The sequence below is a fragment of the Passer montanus genome, unplaced genomic scaffold (assembly GCF_014805655.1).
Source record: "Passer montanus isolate IOZ18808 unplaced genomic scaffold, ASM1480565v1 scaffold11, whole genome shotgun sequence".
NCBI lineage: Eukaryota > Metazoa > Chordata > Aves > Passeriformes > Passeridae > Passer > Passer montanus.
Genome location: NW_024357613.1, coordinates 907,143 through 926,615, shown reverse-complemented (window position 1 = coordinate 926,615; position 19,473 = coordinate 907,143). Strand labels below are relative to the sequence as shown.

The 19,473-nt window shown below is 40.4% G+C and overlaps 1 protein-coding gene across 2 annotated transcripts in view; it reads right to left on the bottom strand.

The window, feature by feature from the left end:
* Positions 1-19,473, bottom strand: part of LAMA4 (laminin subunit alpha 4) — a 101,338-nt gene that overhangs the window by 64,261 nt on the left and 17,604 nt on the right. For both annotated transcript variants that reach the window (XR_005629816.1, XM_039729224.1), the window contains exons 2-4: positions 14,867-14,968; positions 4,729-4,853; positions 620-700 (exon numbers count right to left, since the gene is read on the bottom strand). Coding sequence is in view for 1 of the 2 variants with exons in the window: in XM_039729224.1 (XP_039585158.1) it covers positions 620-700; positions 4,729-4,853; positions 14,867-14,968 (308 nt within the window). In the remaining variant the exon portion in view is untranslated. The remainder of the gene's footprint in view (positions 1-619; positions 701-4,728; positions 4,854-14,866; positions 14,969-19,473) is intronic.

The window sequence follows — 19,473 nt, the reverse complement described above, 5'->3', positions numbered from 1 at the left end:
TTATATTTCTGTTGCATACTTCAATTTATTTGTGTCCTTTTCTAATTTAAGGAATTTTACTGGAAATTGTTTATGGACACAAAGGAAAATTGAAAAGCAACACTGGTCTATAATTGTTTGCTTGACTTTATTGAATTATGCCTGTGAAGTGCATTTAAAATGTAACAGAAAAGAGCTACATCTGCTTTAAGAATTTGACTTGATAGTGGATTTTCTCCTTTGCTTTTTAAAAAGTTAGTTGACAGAAACCTGCTACATGTTTTAGGGGATGAATTGCAAGAGGCGTCGATGTGGTGGATATTTTTCCCTTCAGCTGCTGTTTCTGATTTGTATTTTGTACTTTTAAATTGCCTTCCTTTTAGGAAGATCACCACATGAAGGTACACAAAGTGCAAGAACTAGATCAAAATACCTCATATGTAAATGTCTGTCTTATGCTGATACTTCTACAGCAAATTTTAGTGCTTTTTAGTAGGAAATTAACAAGATCATTTAACAGACACAATTCTATCTGAATGAAAACAAGTGCATAAGATTCATCCCCAGTATGGCAAGATTCTCTGAAAAAATTCTGGACTTCTGTATTGCTGACCAGCAAATCATCCTGTGACTTCCTTACCTTTCACAGTTGGGTCCTGCATAGCTTTCCTTGCAGACACAACGCACACTTCCACTTTTTCTGTAACAGGAGACTGCAAAGCTGGAATTTCATTAGGATGAATAGTTAGAATACCAGGCAATGACACACACTTGGGAATGTTTCTTTGTTACAGTATGGACATTTGTTAATGTGAACTCTGGCTCTTGGTTGTTCATTGCTGAATGAGTGTTAAGCCCTTTATATAATTTATATTACACCCCTTGTTTAGGCTTTAAATTAGTTTAGGAAGCATGAATTAGTGTACAGAACCATGGAGCTATATAAATACAGATGTATAGGTATGAAAGTTGTTGTCTTGCAGTGCAGATCAGACACATCTGCAGGTTTTGATACACACACTTTAGACAAGGAACTTACGATAAATGTGTGTCATGTGAATCTAATTGTTTCCTGTCTGTTATCCCAACAGGTAAAATATTGTTTGTGGAAGACACTGCAGTGAGCACTTCAAGAACTGAGATTTTGGAACGGTGCAGAAGTTTCCTATGCAAATCCTACAGTTTTTGTCGAATTAAAACCTGCAAGTTCTTAGTGATGAAGACTGACCTCAGTAATGGTGTCCTCATTCAGAGTAACTGAGTTTACAGTAACCAGAGCTGCTCTACCATCTTCTCAAGTAAGCTGGAAAGAGTCTGTGGCCTCTTCTGAGAGCGACATACCAAATAGTGATGCTGACTGCAGTAATGGCTTGGGCTGTAATTTCTACTGCCGTGATTCTAAATCCTGGATTCCTTTGTTTTCTTCAGTTTTTGGGATTTAACAAGAATTTAAATAGATATGAGACCCAAGAAACAGCAGTAGCCAGATTTGAAAAGTGCAAATTTTATGTGTATTTCAAACACGATGATGGACATGGCTTAAATACATTTACAGGAAAAAAGAGATACAGTCCTAAGATGTTTCTAGTTAGTTTGCAATATGTGTGAATAGATTTCTGCCAGCACTAGAAGGCAACCAGAGCAGTGAGTGGCAGCAGTTTCCAGCTGCAGGCCCATGGTTGCTAAAACACAATTCCTCAGTCACATGGTGCTGGGCAGCTGTGGCTGGGTTGTATCCATTTCACACAGGACAAAAGACTCAGAGCAATGGGAAAGTGCACGATCCACACACTGCTTGTTCCAGGAACAAACAGCATTGAAAGCTGATGAGAATTCCCGCATAATTTCAGTTCCTGACAGTGTTTCTCAACTGGTTGGACAACCAGAGGCAAAAAATCTGTCTGGACCTCTGCTGTCTCAAAATATTTGGAATAACCAGAGAGAACATAAAATGAGAGTCTTCTCACAGAATTTACAAATTAACTGCTGTGTGGCTTTTACGAGAACATGTTGAGAAAGTCACAATAGTTTGGCAGGCTTCCTCTTCTTTAACAAAGTCTAATTCCTTCATGTAGTTGAAAAAACCACATGGTGGATCTAAGTTCTGAAGTAGGACTGAGTTCTTCCTCAAGTTTTATACTTTTTGTGAACTTTTAGGGGAGAAAAAGGCTTTGTAATTCCCTTGGGTTTGAAAAGAAGTAACATCTGCTGGACTGTGAAACAACCTCCATCCTCCTTTTTTTGTTCCAAAGAGATGACATTACACTTCATGTATAGTGTCCAAAAGTTACTCCAAAAGTTCCCAGGATAGAACATATGAAGACAGCCTGGTCAGAAAATCTAGAAACACTGCTGAATTCCTGGAAAAAATACCTATCTGATGAGTCTGTCAGTTTACAGATTTGGTATTCTATTTCCAAAGTAAAACAGGCTAAAAAACAACATCCTTTGGACATTTTTTAAGCCATTTAATGCTTCTTTAATGCTTCTGGTAGAGTTATTATTTTGCCTTACTCTTTATATGTAGTAGGATTAATGAAGAAAAGTTGAAAAAAAACTGACTAATAAAGAACATATTTTCTTTGAATTTAGTTAAGCTTTAGTAAAGCCTAATGTTGCTCAGTATTTTTTGCCTGTTCCAGCCCCAGCTGAAGACTATTTCTGTGGTCAGGTCTTTCTCATGCAAGAAGCTGAACAGGCAGTTTCTGCACTTTATTTAAATAGGGGTATGAGGTAACTTGGGATGGAGTGTTCCTTTGATTGCTACCTTCAGGACTTTTCTGTGGGAAAACCAAGGAGGCAAAGTGGATTTTTACTGATGTAGTTTCAAAGGGGAGACAATGTCATAGAACACAGAATATTCTGAGATGAAGGGATCCTTGAGGCTCATCAAGTCCAAGCAATGTATTGCTGATAATATTGAGGCATCTGCATTCAGGTTTCTTGCAAAATTTGTTCTCCTTTCCCAACCCCATGCTGCTGAGTTTTGGGTTTGGTGGTTTCCTTCTCCCTAGTGGTCTGGAACAGGAGAGGCATAATGTCCCGAGCTAAGGAGCCTGTTGAAACTGGGAATGCTCCTTGGCCTCTGCTTCCACCTCCCACAGCATTGGCACAGAAAGGCTATAGCCATAGTCCCTGCTGGCCCCACTGCACTGAGCCCTTCTCAGTGGCCTGGTGGATCATCCAACTCCCAAAGGCTCTCAGGGAGCACCTCTGCAGAGCCTTTGGGCTGCAGGATGGGGCAGGGTCTGGGTGAATGCAGACCTAGTCACGCTGGATTTGACACAGCAGCCCAGATTGTGGCTCAGAGAACAGCTTCTTACACCAAAGTGGCTTCTCTGTGCCCAACAGGTTACAGAAACCACTTTGCCAAGGAAAAAAGCACTGCTCCTGACTATTGTATTACTAATTTTTCAGCAGGCATTACAGCTGCTACTGAAACTGGAAGGAATAGTTTGCTTCATCTGTGAGCTTTCTCGCTCCTAAGCCTTTCTATATGTGAGCAAAGCCAGGTTCTTCCACTGTCTCTGGAGGATTTTCTCCGTAATCCAGGCAAAGCTGAAGTTTTTCAACAATAGCTCTTCTTCACCCCATGGCCCTTCTCACATGTCTGCAGCTCACTGCAAAAGCCAAGAAGGGATCTGCAGGAATTTGGCCAGAGTGACTTTGCTCCTTTGCCAGTTTGAGCCCTGAGAAGCTGAGCAAAATGGAGCTCATCCCACCTTAAGGTTGTGTGAGTAATGCTATAGCAACAGCAAACAAATACAGTAAGGATGAAATTCCCTTTGCTGTGACGTCCTGCTGAAAGCAGGATGGGAAACAACAGAAGAGGAATAGCTAGCTCCCTGAAAACCAGCATGAGCCTGTTGGCAACTATTTACTAGCATCTCCCTGTGGTGGGATTTGCATAGATACCTCTCTCCCAGAGCATGAATCTGAGCAAGAGGAAGCTGATAATTTCTTTCAGCTGCATTACTGACATGCCACTAATTGTTTCTAATGGCTGGTTGTGGCTTGTAGTTTTGTGTTTTTTTTTTTTTTGTTTGTTTTTTTTTTTTTTTTTTTTTTTTGTGTTTTTTTTTTTTTTTTTTTTTTTTGTGTTTTTTTTTTTTTTTTTTTTTTTTTCTGAAGACACAAAGCACACAGCATCTGGAGTTCTTTGAATTGGTCTTGGTTCTCTGTCAGGCTTCAGTTTCTTACCCAAAAGTAGCGGGGCATCAGCTGAAGGGGCACTGTAACTGCCACAGATGCTCCAGCACTTTTCTTTGAACTGTTACTGTGCTAACAAGATCCAGCTGCTGTAGACTCAGAGGACTGCAAACTCATGCTTTTTTGTGTTTGGTTTTATCCTTCAGGTGACATGGATTGAACTTTCTGTCTTTTTTTTTTTCTGTCTCAACGACATAAATCTCTGATGCCACCTTTCTTGAGAATTGTACTTTAAGGGATTTTAAAAAGCAACCAGACAGCTGAATAGTCTCTTCTACATAAAAGGGTGAACTTGAACTTTGTCACTCTCCTCTCTCTTGGTAATAATTGGTATGGACATTTAAAGATATTTTACACGTTCTAAATGAAATGTTGTTTCCCGTGTTTGTAAACATGAGCAGCTGGTAGTCCTCTTATTTACCCCTGTGTTTGCCAAGGGCAGCAGCCTTTGTCTCCTGCGTTCAGGAAGGGATGCTGGCCCCACCTTTGAAAGGGGCAAATACAAGCCAAATCAAAGAGGAGCAAAGACTCTTTACATACTTGGCAAGTGCTGGCAGGGGGCAGGGACAGGGCTGGCAGAAGGAGGGCACTCCCGTGACAACGTCGCCAATGAAGCCATCCGGACACTGCTCGCAGTGCTGTCCTGTTGTGTTCCTCTGGCAGTCCTGCAGTGGAAAGAGACAGAACAGTGAAAGTTAAATGGAGGTGCTGCCTAATTCGGAAAAAGATCACTTAGCTGAAGACCTGGCCCAGCAGAAGAATGGCTGATGCCATACCTTGACCTTGCAAGGTATTGACAGATTTGGGCAAACAAGGTAACACAGCTGCAAATAAAAATACTATAAATGATCACAGTGCCCAGCAGCAAGGTGCTGTACAGGACAAAACAGACATATGAGGCTGGAAGGTGCTGGAGCAGAAGTGTCAGAGCTATTCAGGTATAGCTGCCAGCCCTGTTTGGAACCGCATGTGCCAAAAGGGAAAAATCCCCTTTAATGACTGCAAAACTAAAGAAAAGGTATCTGCTGGTAAATATTGTCAACAGACTTGAGCCAAGACACAGGCTTCAGCAAGACTGCTTCTGGAAAAGAGCACAGGGAGCTGTCTCTACAGCTACTTTAGAAGAGTAGGAAGGATACAGAGAGGGTTTCCACTCTTGCAACTGTGCAAGGAGTTTTGTAGTATCCCTGAATCAGAACTCTCCCATTACAGAAATTTGTATGGGCACAGTACAGATGTGAGCAGCTATGCCAGGCTTGAGACAGAAAGGAAATAGATCCATGGCAGACCTATGTGGAGAACTGTATCAGTGCATGTTTGCTGTAGGTTTGGGCTAGCTTCTTTGATCCTTTCCTCTTCTGAGCTAATATCAAGGAAGATGGAAACTGCATACTGACAGATGCGATTTTCATCCCTGGGAAGATGATAATGCCTATAATAAAGAAGAAGACCTCTGAGTATATGAATAAGCATCAACTAATTCAGGAATCCCTCCTTCACTATCTGCTGAATAATGATGCAAATAAGCAAGGGGAATCAGAGGATGTAATCTATCACCACTTCCACAAAAAACCAAGTAAGTTGACAGGATACTTGAAAAAAAGTTTCTTTTGCCAACTGAAAGCTGACAGAGGGTAGGAATTCAGTGTAGAATATAACAGTAACTTTTCAGCATGGGAAGAGTCACTGGTCAAATCACCACCTAAGCCTTGGAACTGAGTTTTGTTCAGTATTCACCAGTGTCATGCAGAGACAAAAAATGTAGGTCTGCTCAGCTGGGACAGAAAGGCAGGAGGGTGTGTTTGGGTTATGTATAATTCAAAAGTTTGTAAATAAGCTGAATGCAATACAATAGTTCACCCAAATTATGCAATACAAAAACTGAGGGGCAATGATTTGAAGAGGTACTTCCCTACACAGAACATACTTTGCTACTTTTTGCCAGGAGGCGAGAGTACTTGCAGGGACAAAAAAGGGTTTCCTTAGACAAATTAATGGGCAACGGATTTAAAAATGGATATTCCAAGAACTCAAGAGGTATGTACCCTGTGACACACTCTAATAGAGCAGTTGTGGCTGATGGTGGAGTATGAAACAGAGACTAGAAATGGGAACCAGTCTAGGTTCTCTCCTAGCCTAGACCTCCCATTGCCTCTGCTCGAGATCACACATGGGCTGCAGAGAAATCCAGTGGGGCCCTGCATGGGACCTCTTGTGCTACCTGGCCCAGGAGATAGGAACTGACAGGGAAGATGTGTGTGGGGTTTAGGAGTGCTCCAAATGGGAGGGAACTCCTTAGCCTGAGACAAGGGGCACCTTGGTGTCTCTGTGGCTGGAATATCTTCAACAGCCCTGGAGTGGGGTGAGGGAGATCAGCTAACCAACTGTTCACCTGTGGCAGCCCCTGCAGATTTGAACCTCACTTTCTTCTCCAAACATGGTGTGTTCTTTGAAGAGAGAGTATGAGAAGAGAGGAATGTGATTAGGGAAGACATTTAATGAAAATAAATAATCAAGCTTCACTTGCACAGGCATTCCTAAATTAGTTTTGTATCCTCATGCTGTGACTTTGATTTAGTGGCAGAATTTTGTCCTGGCAACATGGATGTTTTTGGTTTTTCTTGTGAAAACACATCTGGTTTTTTTTTTAAATTTTTTTTTAATTTTTTTTTTTTTACCCAATATTCCTTATTTGAATTCCATAAAGGATCCCCAATTAGGACTCATTATTTATAGGCTCAGAACCATTTTGATTCTAAAGGACTTTGCTTGTCTTGCTTCCTGCATACTTTATAGTCATAGAGAACCCAGTGCCCAGAAATTATTCTTTGTGCAAGGCTGTCATTTGGCCAGAGAACTCTACAGCAAGTAGAATGTGATGAGAAAAGGAAAAAAAAATAATCAATATTTATTCCACAGATCTTTAACCAGATTAGCCATTAGTGGTTTTAGAGATAGAGGTGGTTTTACTTAGTCATATTTGCTGTCAGGAATAAAATATTTAGTCTATGGAAAACCAGAAGGTTATTTTAATTAAGACCCTCTAAAATGAGAGAATACTAGGAGAAAGTTTGCACAGGAGGAAGGGGAGGAGGAGGAGGAAAGAAGTGCATTAACCACGGGGCATGTGGTGAGAGCCAGAAGGCTAAAGGAAGGCGAATAGAGTTTTAAAGATATTTTGCATTTGTTATTATCCAATGTAAACATGATGTTAATGTACCCCCAGAGAGACAGGAGAGTGTGGGCACTGAGCACTTGTAGTGCTTGAGCCACCCTGTGTCTGAAGCACTGGCAGAGGCCTTGGGTGTGTTTGATTGTAGCCTTCACTCTGTTTGATCAAGTCACTTCACCTTGTTTGTACTCAGCTCACAACACATGGATATTAACAAAGTAAATCTGCTACTGGTTTCCAAAGCTCAAATACGACTGCAATGAACATAGCAGGACAGCAAATGCTGCTCCTCAAATCTGCACTTTTGTATCTAAACTGAAGGGAAGCAAAAAAGGGCTCTCTTACCACAAATACCCCATTATCTGAGTGCACATTTGTGGTTTTTCTCTGGTTAGTGATTACGTAAAAATGGCTTTTTCTTATTTAGCAAGACAGAACTTCTCTGTGTGTTTAGAGCCATATTTTTACAGTGATAGAAAAGGTGTCCTTATATTTTATATTCCATTATTTTGCATCTACAACTAAACTATTGAGTGCATTAAGCCCAAGAAATCTATCTGAAGGTAGGGAGAACACCCTCCCTGCGGCTCATGAATGATTCTCAGCATTGGGCGTGGTAGTTTGCAAAAAGTGCTTTGCTTCTCCGTGGATCATTCTGAGTGGATGATCAGTAGCAGTCTGGCTTCTAAAGGCTTCTAGATGAGTCTACAGCATGGAATCACTCATCCTTCAGTACACCAGCAGCTTGTCTGATGACAGAGTAGCTGGATTGTATTTGCCTGCCTAAGAAAATGTCTTAGCTGGTCCTACTCCTCCTCTCTGGCACTCTCACTGGGTGCCAACAATCAGTGTGAGCATTTTGACCTGGCTCTTACTGTAATTACTAGTGCACACATGAAAAGAACATGGAATGGTGCTATGAGTGGGTGTGGGGGGTGTGCATTGTTACTTGGAAATGATTGTCAGCGCTGAGCTCCTAGACCCATTTGATTGGAAGTAAAACTGGAATTACTGTTCTGAGAAGACAGAACACTTCATGTGATGCAGTTCTTCTCAGTACATACATTTGTGCAGAAAAAATAATGAAAAGTTTGTTGATTCTTTTCAGGTAATAGTACCAGGAGAAGTTCCCCAGCACAAGACAGACATGTTTGTGAAAATTAACACAACTGAAAAACCGAGGCATGAATCTGCCCCAGCTTAATTTAGGAACCTGGACTTGCAAGAAAAGAGTTCATTCTGGTGGTCTTCAAAGGCACCAGCTTCATTAAATCTGCCATGTATGCAGTTTTAGGGAAATTACTTCAGCTGAGGGATAACAAAGTGCAATTTAGGCAGTCTGGATGCTCTCCATAGGAAATAGGTAGCAAGTTGGTTTTCTTTGTACCCTCTAAAATTGAAGAAAGGCAGGACCGGCCACAGAGTGGTGCAGAGCACCAGTTACACACCTAATGCTTGATAGCATGGAGACACTCCAGGGGCAATCAAAAGTTAATACTCAGCCCTGCCTCTCATAAGTTAGTACAACAACAACCCCCACCTCTCCAAAACCACAAATGAAATCCCCCAAAATAACAAGGTCTTAAATATTGTCTGTGAAATCTGGAAGGGTCCTCCAACTTTGACAATCCTACTACTTTGGAGATGAAAATGGTTATTGTTGCAATGTATTAGGAATTGTCTGTTTGTTTAGCTTTTTTCTCCCTTATTACTTGTCCTTCTGAGAAATAGTCTTTTAACAACTGTTAATGCAGTTGAGTCATATATGCTCTCATATCTGAGCTTACAGAACTGCATATCATGGCCTATCATGATATGCACATCAGAATTCATTGCCATCCCAAAATAATAATAATAAAAAACAGAGTGCATCAAAATTACTTGAAAGCCAAGAGTTGTACATGTTTTATCTTTTCCATCTATGAGGTTTAGGGTTTCAAGCTTTCTCTCTCCAGCCATTGTGGGTGAGATGCAGTACTAGTTTTCAGAATTTCATATGGGAGAAGGAGCTGAGGCACTTAAAGTAAACATAAAATATTGTGCAATTTTTCACTAAAGACACCTGTCTAAGTAAAAAAAAAAAAAAAGAAAAGAAAAAGAGAATAGCTGCATAACTAATTTCCTGATGTGGTTTGGGTCAAAATACCCCCTATATGTGAAAGTTTTGATTTATAGACCTTGTCCTGTATTAGTGAAGTGGGAGCTGATGCCTTGCCAAATGCACCTGGCCCACTGCTTTCTCAACCCATCACTTGGTGTAGCTAACTGTGACAAATGTGGCTGAGCAGGTGGGAGAGGAGCAGCAGCCCCTCCTTGCAGTCCTGGCCTGATTTCCTTCATGGAACTGGCTGTGCAGGAGAGGAAATGAAATGCTCACACATTGGGAATCACTGTTGCATGTTTTCAATTGTAAACTGGGTAGGACAACAAATACTAAGTTTAAACATTGCTAAGAGGGAGGGAAATACCTGAGAAAATGTGTTGACTGACGCTAATGTTTTTGAAAATTACTGCATACTAATACTGCATTCTGGTTAGATTTGCAAACAAATGTCACCAATGCTGTATAGATACCTGCAGCCCATCTTTGCAGAAAGAAGCAGTGAGCTATAAGCAGCAAGGCTCTTTGTGAAGGCAGAAGCTGGGGAGTTTTGCTAGCTCCCTACTGCTTTTTGCTCATACTTGATGGATGATTGTAGATCCACTGGCAGTTCTCCAGACCAGCCTTGGCAACCATGTGGAACATATTATCCTCTTGGGCAGAACTGCCAAATCTGTTCCAACCTTTCCACTCAGCTGTAAACCCAAATGCTTAAACACAAATCACTTACATGACAATATGCTCTATTGTAAAAAAATTCCATAAAAGGCTGGAAAGGATACCGGTGGATTTATCCTCTCCACTGTTAGGATCATTTGGTCTTTCTTGTTCCAAAATGGCCACACTTATTTATTTATCTATTTATTTGTTTATGTATTTCCTTATGAGTATTTGAATGACTTATATAAAGACCAATCAAATATATGGAATGAAATGATAACAAATTGCTTAGAAATTTCTAGGGAGATAACAAGAAATTTACCTTCACTTTCTGCTGTAATGCTTTCTTCAGACTTCCTTTGTTCTGTGTTTTCATGCATCAAGGAAGATCTAGTCTCCATTAACAGTAGACACCTCATGTAAGACACTGATAACTCAGTTTAACAAAAATTTTGCCTGGGTAAACAGCATGGTATTTTTAAAGAACTTTCAACCCTACAATCCATTTTGTTGTGTTCTTTTGGAGTCATTGCCATAATATATTGCAGGTACTTCAAGCAACTTGCTTCCCTAGACTGCAATCAAATTTTTAAGTACGGTAGAGCCCTGTGAGTTGCTACTACTTGCACAACCCTATGCAAGTGTGACAGTTTATGGCTTTAGAAAAGCTGTTTCACTTCCATATGCCACTCTTTTCAGAGGTGACCATCACAGCCCCTCTGATGATCGGTCATTTGAAGACCACTCCCACGTCTGAATTTTGAAATTTTGAGCCCTCAGTGGAGGTGCTCTAAAGAAATAGTTCAGCTGTAGGTTGTTGTGGGGTGTGGTCTGGGGGATGGTGCAGGAGGTAAAGTGTTCCCTTCAGACTTCCTATCTTACTAGCAGCAAGACATGATGGGCTTTATGCAAGGGAAGTGCACATCCCTGGGTCTCCATATGCCACTCTTTTCAGAGGTGACCATCACAGCCCCTCTGATGATCGGTCATTTGAAGACCACTCCCACGTCTGAATTTTGAAATGTTGAGCCCTCAGTGGAGGTGCTCTAAAGAAATAGTTCAGATGTAGGTTGTTGTGGGGTGTGGTCTGGGGGATGGTGCAGGAGGTAAAGTGTTCCCTTCATACTTCCTATCTTACTAGCAGCAAGGTATGATGCAAGGGAAGCACACATCCCTGGGTACGCAGATGGCCACTTGAATCTCTTGCAGTTTCACCCTGTTAACATCACACATATGCATGTTTCTAAAATCAAAATCTAAAGCCTAAAAAGAGACCTAATTTTCTTCTCATAGCCAGGATTGAGAAAATTGTGTTAAAATCCACAGTTCAAGATCAGCACAATGAGTTGATGTTTCTTCCCCTACTGGCCTGCATGCATCACCAGATAGTGTATTTTAAATGAAGCATTATTTGACATCTTTCTTTGAATATATCATTAGTAGAGCTTCTCATAGCCAGGATTGAGAAAATTGTGTTAAAATCCACAGTTCAAGATCAGCACAATGAGTTGATGTTTCTTCCCCTACTGGCCTTGCATGCATCACCAGATAATGTATTTGAAATGAAGCATTATTTGACATCTGTCTTTGCATATATCATTAGTAGACCTTACGCTGTGCTGGCTATTCTTCTTCTAACACTTGGGTGATTTTCTATCTTAACAAAATGGACTATGTGTCTCTCCAGTTTTAGTCACAGGATCATGTGACTGATTTCTGTACTGGTTTTATGTGGACATCTATGCAAGGAAGGCCCTGTCTGCAATAATTTCTTGTGTCTGGTTACCTAAGGAGATTGTTGATTCATTGACTGTGTCATTCAATAAGCTTTTAATGACTCGTGGATTTGATTTGCACTCTATGAATAAGCTGAGAGAAGTTTTGAAACAGAACCCCAAGATATATATGTCAGCAGAAATTACAGATATGAGCACTCTACCTTAAGGCATCATTAAAAAGAGTTTAATTTTATTTGATTTTGAATTCAGGGCACAGGCCAGTAAAAATTTAATTAATTTTTATGCTGTGGGAACTACATTTGCCAAATTGATTTGAGGGATTTGCATAATATGATGGCCTCAGAGCATCATATGGGGCCCAACCCTTTTTTTTCATCCCTTTTGAAGCAGAGTACTTTTTCCTTTTCATACTGTCTTGTCTATTTATTCAGGTCTTACAGCTTAGTTATAAAACAATATCTACCAACCAAACACAGTGTTATTGTTGGTTTCACCTTATTACAGCTTCCAGAATTGTTAGTAGAGTTAACTTTACAAAGTGATGGATTTTTTAATGTTTAAATCATTCCATTATGTTGATAAATATGGAGATATAGAAAAATTTAACTTTGGGGAAGATCAGTTCTTCTAAAGATTTGCTCCTAAAGATGGTTTGTATATATGGCTCAAGGTTAATGTAATATGTGGTTATGGTGGAGAGTCCATAAATGATAAAATTTTAGAATGCTGTTGCATCTTGGAAGCAGGGAGATAAGTTCATAATCATGGAAATAGAGGATGACAACATAATAATGTATGTATGATAAATACAGATTTAATTTTTAGCTGCTGCATTAAAAACTGACTGAATGCAGAAAATCATTCTAACTGTCAAGTGTGGTGGTTTCTACTGCAAGATTTATTGTAGTAGATGACCTAAAAATTTGAGAATAGGGAGAATGGTGAGCCCCCATTCTCCCACTGAACACCCAAAAATAGAGATATTGACTCATTTCTTCTCCAGCAGGCTTTGGTCAGATCCGTATGTGTTCTTCTCCAGGAAAGGCTGCTTTGTCCACTGATTCTAATACAAGTCACATTACCAACCATCAAGTCACCTTTTCCTAAATTCAATTAATTTATTCATCTAAAGTGCTTCTTCCTGATGTGATTCAAATTACATTTTTCTCTCTCCAAGCTTTTCTTCTCCCAGGCTCTCAGTCACATTTTTTGCTGTTTTACCAATTTCATTAGTCTTCCAAACTTCTCCAGAAATTTCTTAATCTCCAGGAAGGTCCTGTTACTGCAGTCCTCATGAGCATCTCTGTTCCTGATTTCTGCTACCAAACCTTTAAACCTCCTTTTCATTCTGCACTTTTCCTCTATCTTTCACTTTTATTTCACTTAAGCCTTTTCACTGTTCCTTTTATTCAGAAGTAAATGACCTGAGCTTAATGGCTTTTAAAATCCTTCAGATAAGCTATCAAAGGGGTATTGGAACTCAAACAGTAATCTAGGGTTTAGCTTTTAGTTTTATTCCTTACTACCTTGTTGGTTCCAAGAGAAGAAACACCAATTAGGAACGTACATTTATTTTCAGATAATTTCTTCCTGATACTGTGAAATTTCTGGTTTTGTTTGTTTGTTTGTCCGGAACTCTTGACTTCAGCCATATTTTTGTAGAAGACAGGAAACAGGTCTTCTGTTGTGTTTGTAACCTGAGGATATAATAATTTCCTACCTCATATATTCTACTCCAGAAGATCTCTGGTGACCAGAGTCATCAGAAGCAGATATGTGACAAGCTCTCTATCTTGTTCCCAAGTCTTCCATCAGAAGTTTCCCCTTGGCATCACTGTCACTTGATACTAAGGGGACAATGATCCCATGAGCCAAAAGCCTTGTGCATGCAAAAGAGAATAGCTGGGAATGCCTGGCAGTCTAAAACCACTTTTGAAAATTTAATATTAAAAAGTAAGCAAATATGTGTTCTGCAGAAACCAGCCAATTCTAAGCACATTACAATGGCCAAGCCATAGTAATTTTTCCTGTGCTGAACAGCTGCACAGTCTTCTTCCCACAGAAATAAAAGTGGTAGGAAATATGCCATGGAACTTGATTTGATGTATTTGTATAACTGAAAACTTGATAGTGGTTGCAACAAAACAAAGTATGTGAATATTATGAGTCCATTTTATGAAGAGATAAACTGAGGGCAAAGGTTTATGACTTGTCAAAAGTAACACATGGCAGAGCAAGGGGTTCTGGGCTCTTACAAGCTATACTCTTTACCAGCCTGCAAAGAGTATAATAATGCCTGGCTCTTGCTATGTGGTTTAAACACAATTAGCTTCCATCATTTTTTTAGTGTATTAGTGCCCTAATTGCCTGCTAGTATTTGGGATTAGTTTTACTGGGCTGATTTTTGCTCTGGAGCTACAAATGTTTGACTACTATTACTAACACACAGCTTTCTGTATGAGGTGATTCTGAGTCAGATTGAGCATATGGGAAATTGTAACAGTACCTTGGAATTCAACACACTCTTCCCCTGGTGTTTTGTTTCAACCTTCTCATGTTGTTCCTTGGCAGCAGGAGACTGCCATGCAGCTGAATTGCTCTGGGTAACACATGTATATACACTCACAGGGGTCACTCACCATTGTAAATTGTTTATATTATATACAGCACTGTATTCATAAAGGGGAGAAAGAAATGTGTTTGAATTTATACATTTTTTTTTCTCCAGAGGTATACAAAACTCTTTCCATATTTCTGATGGACTAAAACTTTTCCACATGTTAACTGTCACAAATACTGCATGAGGGAACTGTTTTGAATCTGCAGAGATAATTTAAGTGAGAATTAATTTTGGCCAGGATAATTTATTACTGTATTGATCTTGGCCCTACTTATGATCCTTCTTCAGCAAAAAGCTGCTGTGGTACAGACACTGCTTTTGCATTATATTGAAACTGAGCATTGGTATTAAAAGTCAGACAATCAGAGAACAGAGGAATTCCTTACCACACAGATTCCAGATCCATCAAGGCATCTGTTTGCATTACCATTACAGTTGCAAGGAGAGCATTTTCCTGAGCTGGTACGATAAAATCCTTCTTGGCATCCCTACAATGAGAAAAAAAAAAAATATTGTATTCATATGTAGCTGGAGAGTTAGGTTTGGTGAGAGGAGAGGAAAGCAAGGCTACAGCCATCAGGTCTCCCCAGAGCACACTGCACAACCCCATCATAGCAGACCACACACACTCTGCTGAACTTGAGTCTGTTCTTTCACTCTGTCCTGGTGCTTGGTTTTTTGCCTTGGAGTGTTAAAGCTGTCAGCATTCCTGCCTGTGTCCTGTCCCTGACAAGCTATGGGTGTGGAGCTGGCAGATTCTTACTGCATGTTGTACTAGAGGATGAGTTATAACACAAACCATAATCCTTATTTGGTAAAGAAGGTGTATTTATAGGAAAGGAATAGCATTCACTGAAGAAAAGAAAAGAAGAGAAGAGAAAAGAAAAGAAAAGAAAAGAAAAGAAAAGAAAAGAAAAGAAAAGAAAAGAAAAGAAAAGAAAAGAAAAGAAAAGAAAAGAAAAGAAAAAAGAAAAGAAAAGAGAAAAGCTTTAGAAAATTTACATCAAAGCTTTGATGCGATTTGAATGAATAACCTATGGGAAACAGAAACATACCTACAAAGATCAATGCCTTTTTGAATAAATGTGTGGCTTTGCCTGTTTATGTAATTTAGTAATTTTGATAATTTGCCAGAGCTTACCAAAATGGAAGAGAAATTGCAAAGATCTGGATCACCTTCTTTTGAATAATAATTACAGCAATAATATAAGGAATCACAAACAAAGCTATTAAGGTGCCCTTCAAAGACTGAAAAATAAGAAGAAAATGAAAGTTTTTGTTGTGTATAAATTCTTGTTCTTCACTGAGGAACTTTTCCCTCATTATGCAAAGCTGGTGAGACGTACACAGGCTGACCTCATCAGCAAACTGTTAGCTCAGGTACCCTGTGTCACCCTGCTTATCCTGTCCAGTCTCCCTGTGTTGCATGTATTATGCTAGATTCATGAATTTTTGGATCCTAAATATCTCACTCTTGTCTAAGTCCTGCAATATTGTTGCAGAGCTGATATAAAGACACTGGCATGTAAGTTAGTGCTCCAAAAATTATTTGCCACACTAGTGATTTGCCAGTAGTGATGTTTCTGCTATCACTTACAAACAGCATCCCTGAGGTGGCTGTCAGAGTTTATGGTATGCCAGACTGAAATATTTTTTGTGGCTCTCTGTACAGAACTTTTTGTATTCTGTATTACACTGATCAAATCAGGATTAGGTTTTCTTTGTATCTTCCTATTCCTTATTTTCCTGGGTTGCCCTCAAATCAAGGATGAGGTATTTTTCTGCACTGTGCAGAAAAATATCTTAGCACCTGTAGCTTCTCATGCCCAGCTAAGCTATGTCAGAACAGCAGGTATGCAGTACAAAATGCAGACCCACAGAGTGACACCTCCCTACCTGCAGAAACTGGCCTGTGAGCAGTAGTGCCAAATGTCCCTGCTGGTGGCTGGGGCTAGCCAGCCCTGGCCATGCTGTGGCCATGTCACTCCTGGGACCTGCACTCACATGTCTGCATTGGGCTGTAGTTGCAGCTGGGGGGCTCTGGGTAGCAAGAGCCAGCAATCCTTGGCTGCGTGTTAACTTCCATTCCCAAGTGTGGCTAGGTCCAGCCAGACAAGCTGCTTGCTTGGAAAACAACATCTTAGGAGATGACTAACAGCAGGCTTTAAAAATGAGGTTTAGAGATTAATCATTAGTCCCATCTTATCCCAGAGAGCTCTGAGAAGTGGAGATGAACATAAATGGAAAACTCAGTTGCCTTTACCATTCTTGTGCACAGAATTTTATCTGGTTTGTTTTGGAAACGCTTTCTTTGATAATAGCTCCTAGGAGGCAAAGTCTTCAGACCACAGACTCTTTGGGACAGCAGAAATACTGTCTATTTCTACTGCTTGTTTCTTTCAGTTGTTTAGTCTTTACACAGCGGTAGGACTGGCTCCCACCAGACTAAGGATTGCAGCTCAATGATTACACCACACACTGTGGAAGGGAGACAGTTAGTTTCTAAATTGAAAACAGATTCTTGTCCCAATGTCTGCCTTTGCAATATTTCTTTCCACCCATACAGATCTAAAGCTTGTTATATTCTCTGATGAACAGAGCTGGTAGTGGGTGGTCCTAGCTGTGTTCCTCTAGTGTCAGTCCAAAATCTTTCTTGGTTTTACAGGTCTAAGCAGAATGATTTTTTACTTATGATAGTGACTATGGACAATGGAAATGTAGGAATGCTTGTAAAGGTGTCTATGAAAATCCTTTAGTCAGCCATAAGGATAAACTCATTTATGCTTCAACTGATGGTGTGCCTGCACTGCAGCCATGAGAGAGCTTCCATCTAGTCCACACACCCAGCAGTAAGAAGTTAGTGCAGGTCAGATCATGTTGGTTTTAGTGTTAAGGGCAAGGGCTGCACAGACTTTGCTAAGGTCCACTGGGAACGAGTTTACCTCCTCTTATTAGTGGACACACTTCTGAGTTCCTTAAGACATCTGCCCCTCTTCAAAATGAGACATGGGGAAGTCATCTGGGTGTTTTTTTTCACAGCCTTTCCCCCCCATGTTATTCAATTAATCATAAAAAACTTGGGAGGTGCTGATGCTCACTATTTTGAAACAGTACTTTAAACCATGAGTTGCATCAATGTAAACCAGAAATGAGATATTGACAATAAATGGTATGAGGAATAAGGGAATGAAGGGAAAATGGGATCCAGATTTCCTTTGGGCTCTGAAGTTTACTCAGGCATTCTCAATTATTCTGATATATTTTTGTTGCTCCTTGCCCTACTAGTGATAATGGAGTGATTGGTTGGTTGTTCCAGAGTTTGAGCCAACATAATATTTATAAAAATAAGTGTCAGCGTTGAGCTAATTGAGGGATTCAAATTGCTGAATGTTCTGGGAGCACAAAATTATTGCTCACAAAGCAGAAATAGGACTGGAACAAAATGGAAATACCCTTCCTGCAAAATAGTTATGTAGGCAATTGAGTGAGGAACATTTCCGTCCACGGTCTGTTTTTGAATGCTGAAGACAATTAGAAGGCCAAAATGTTAGGTCTGCATTAGCAATTATGTCTTCACAATTATTAGATATTTTATTTCCCTGAGGGACAAAGTTTGTTCCAGTTCAAGTTGAAAAGCCCAGTCCAATCTTGGCCTTGCTGATCTCCTGAAAATCTCTGCACCCGTGGGGCATTTATTCCCCTGCTCCCGCCCTGCATCTGGATTTAATGATTGCATTACTTAAAAACAAGAACCAGCTGCATGCTGAAAGTGCTGGGGAGTCTGTCATAATTTTCTGCTTCTTCAGACCTTTCTGCTGGTCTGGGTGCAAGATGGGACTGAAGATAGAAGACAATTCACATACACAGAGTATGAATTTACTCCCATGTTATATTCAAGCAGTTCCATCATTTTCATCGTAGTTGTTCCTGATCTGCACCTGCAAACTGAGGGCAGAACCAGGTCCCCCATTCCTTTCCTGCTGCCAGCTCCCAGGAGTGGTGCAGCTGTGATGGGGTGGGTGTATGCTCTTCTGGTTTGCTTTCCCCAAAAGAACAGTGCTGTGCTGGTAACACACACTGAGCATTCTCTGTGGTCACATCTGCACTGGCCAGCTGAAGAAAGGCAAGGTGTGGTTTCAGGCCTTGATCTTGCTCCTTGACAGACTGTGGTTTTCCTCCCAGTGACCAGGCTCGGCTCAGAGAATGGCATCTGTTAGGATGTGCTCCCACGGGGCAGTTTTTATAGGGCTACCCTTCTCTGGGCAAGCGCGGGGGGGTGTTTCAGCACATGGACACAGGCTGTGTTATCCTGTTTGACTAGGAGATCCCAACACTGCTTTATTCTGTACTTCAGGTGTAGCTATTGACTTTCTCATCTAATGGTAACAAAATATGGCATGTATCTTTAGTTAGTACTGGAACTTGTGACTTGTGAGTGTATAAACACACAAAGGCTCTCTTCCACTATAAAAGACTCTGTTGGATCCACACCAGTGCTTGTTATTTCCAGAGTTTCCTCCCAAGTGCTGAGGTACACAAAAGCATGTGTATTCAGGGTTAAATGATCTGCATTTATAGACATTTAATGGACATTTCAGCTTGTGTTACATCCATGATACTATTTTCAGTCTTGGACCAGGAATCCCATCACATCTGGTCCAAAACAAGCCCAGAAGAAAAAGATGGTGCTGTCCTCTAGGACCATTGTAAAAGAGGAAACAGCTGGTGCACGTGGGGAACTGAATTTAAGGAACAGCACTCAAAGTAGCTGCCATTGCACATCAGCTGCCAAGTCACTTCTAAGTTTAGTGCCAGAAGAGCCTTGTTTGTAGCTCCCAGCAGTGTTATGGTCTTTGCTGCTAGAGAGACAGTCTAAAGGTGTGCTTCCTTCCAGGTCTGAGAAGGATCCTTAGGGACCTACATGGATGTTCAGGCATGAGGCAAAGGTCAAACATTATGATATTACTTGGTAGAGTCTCACTACTAGAGAGAA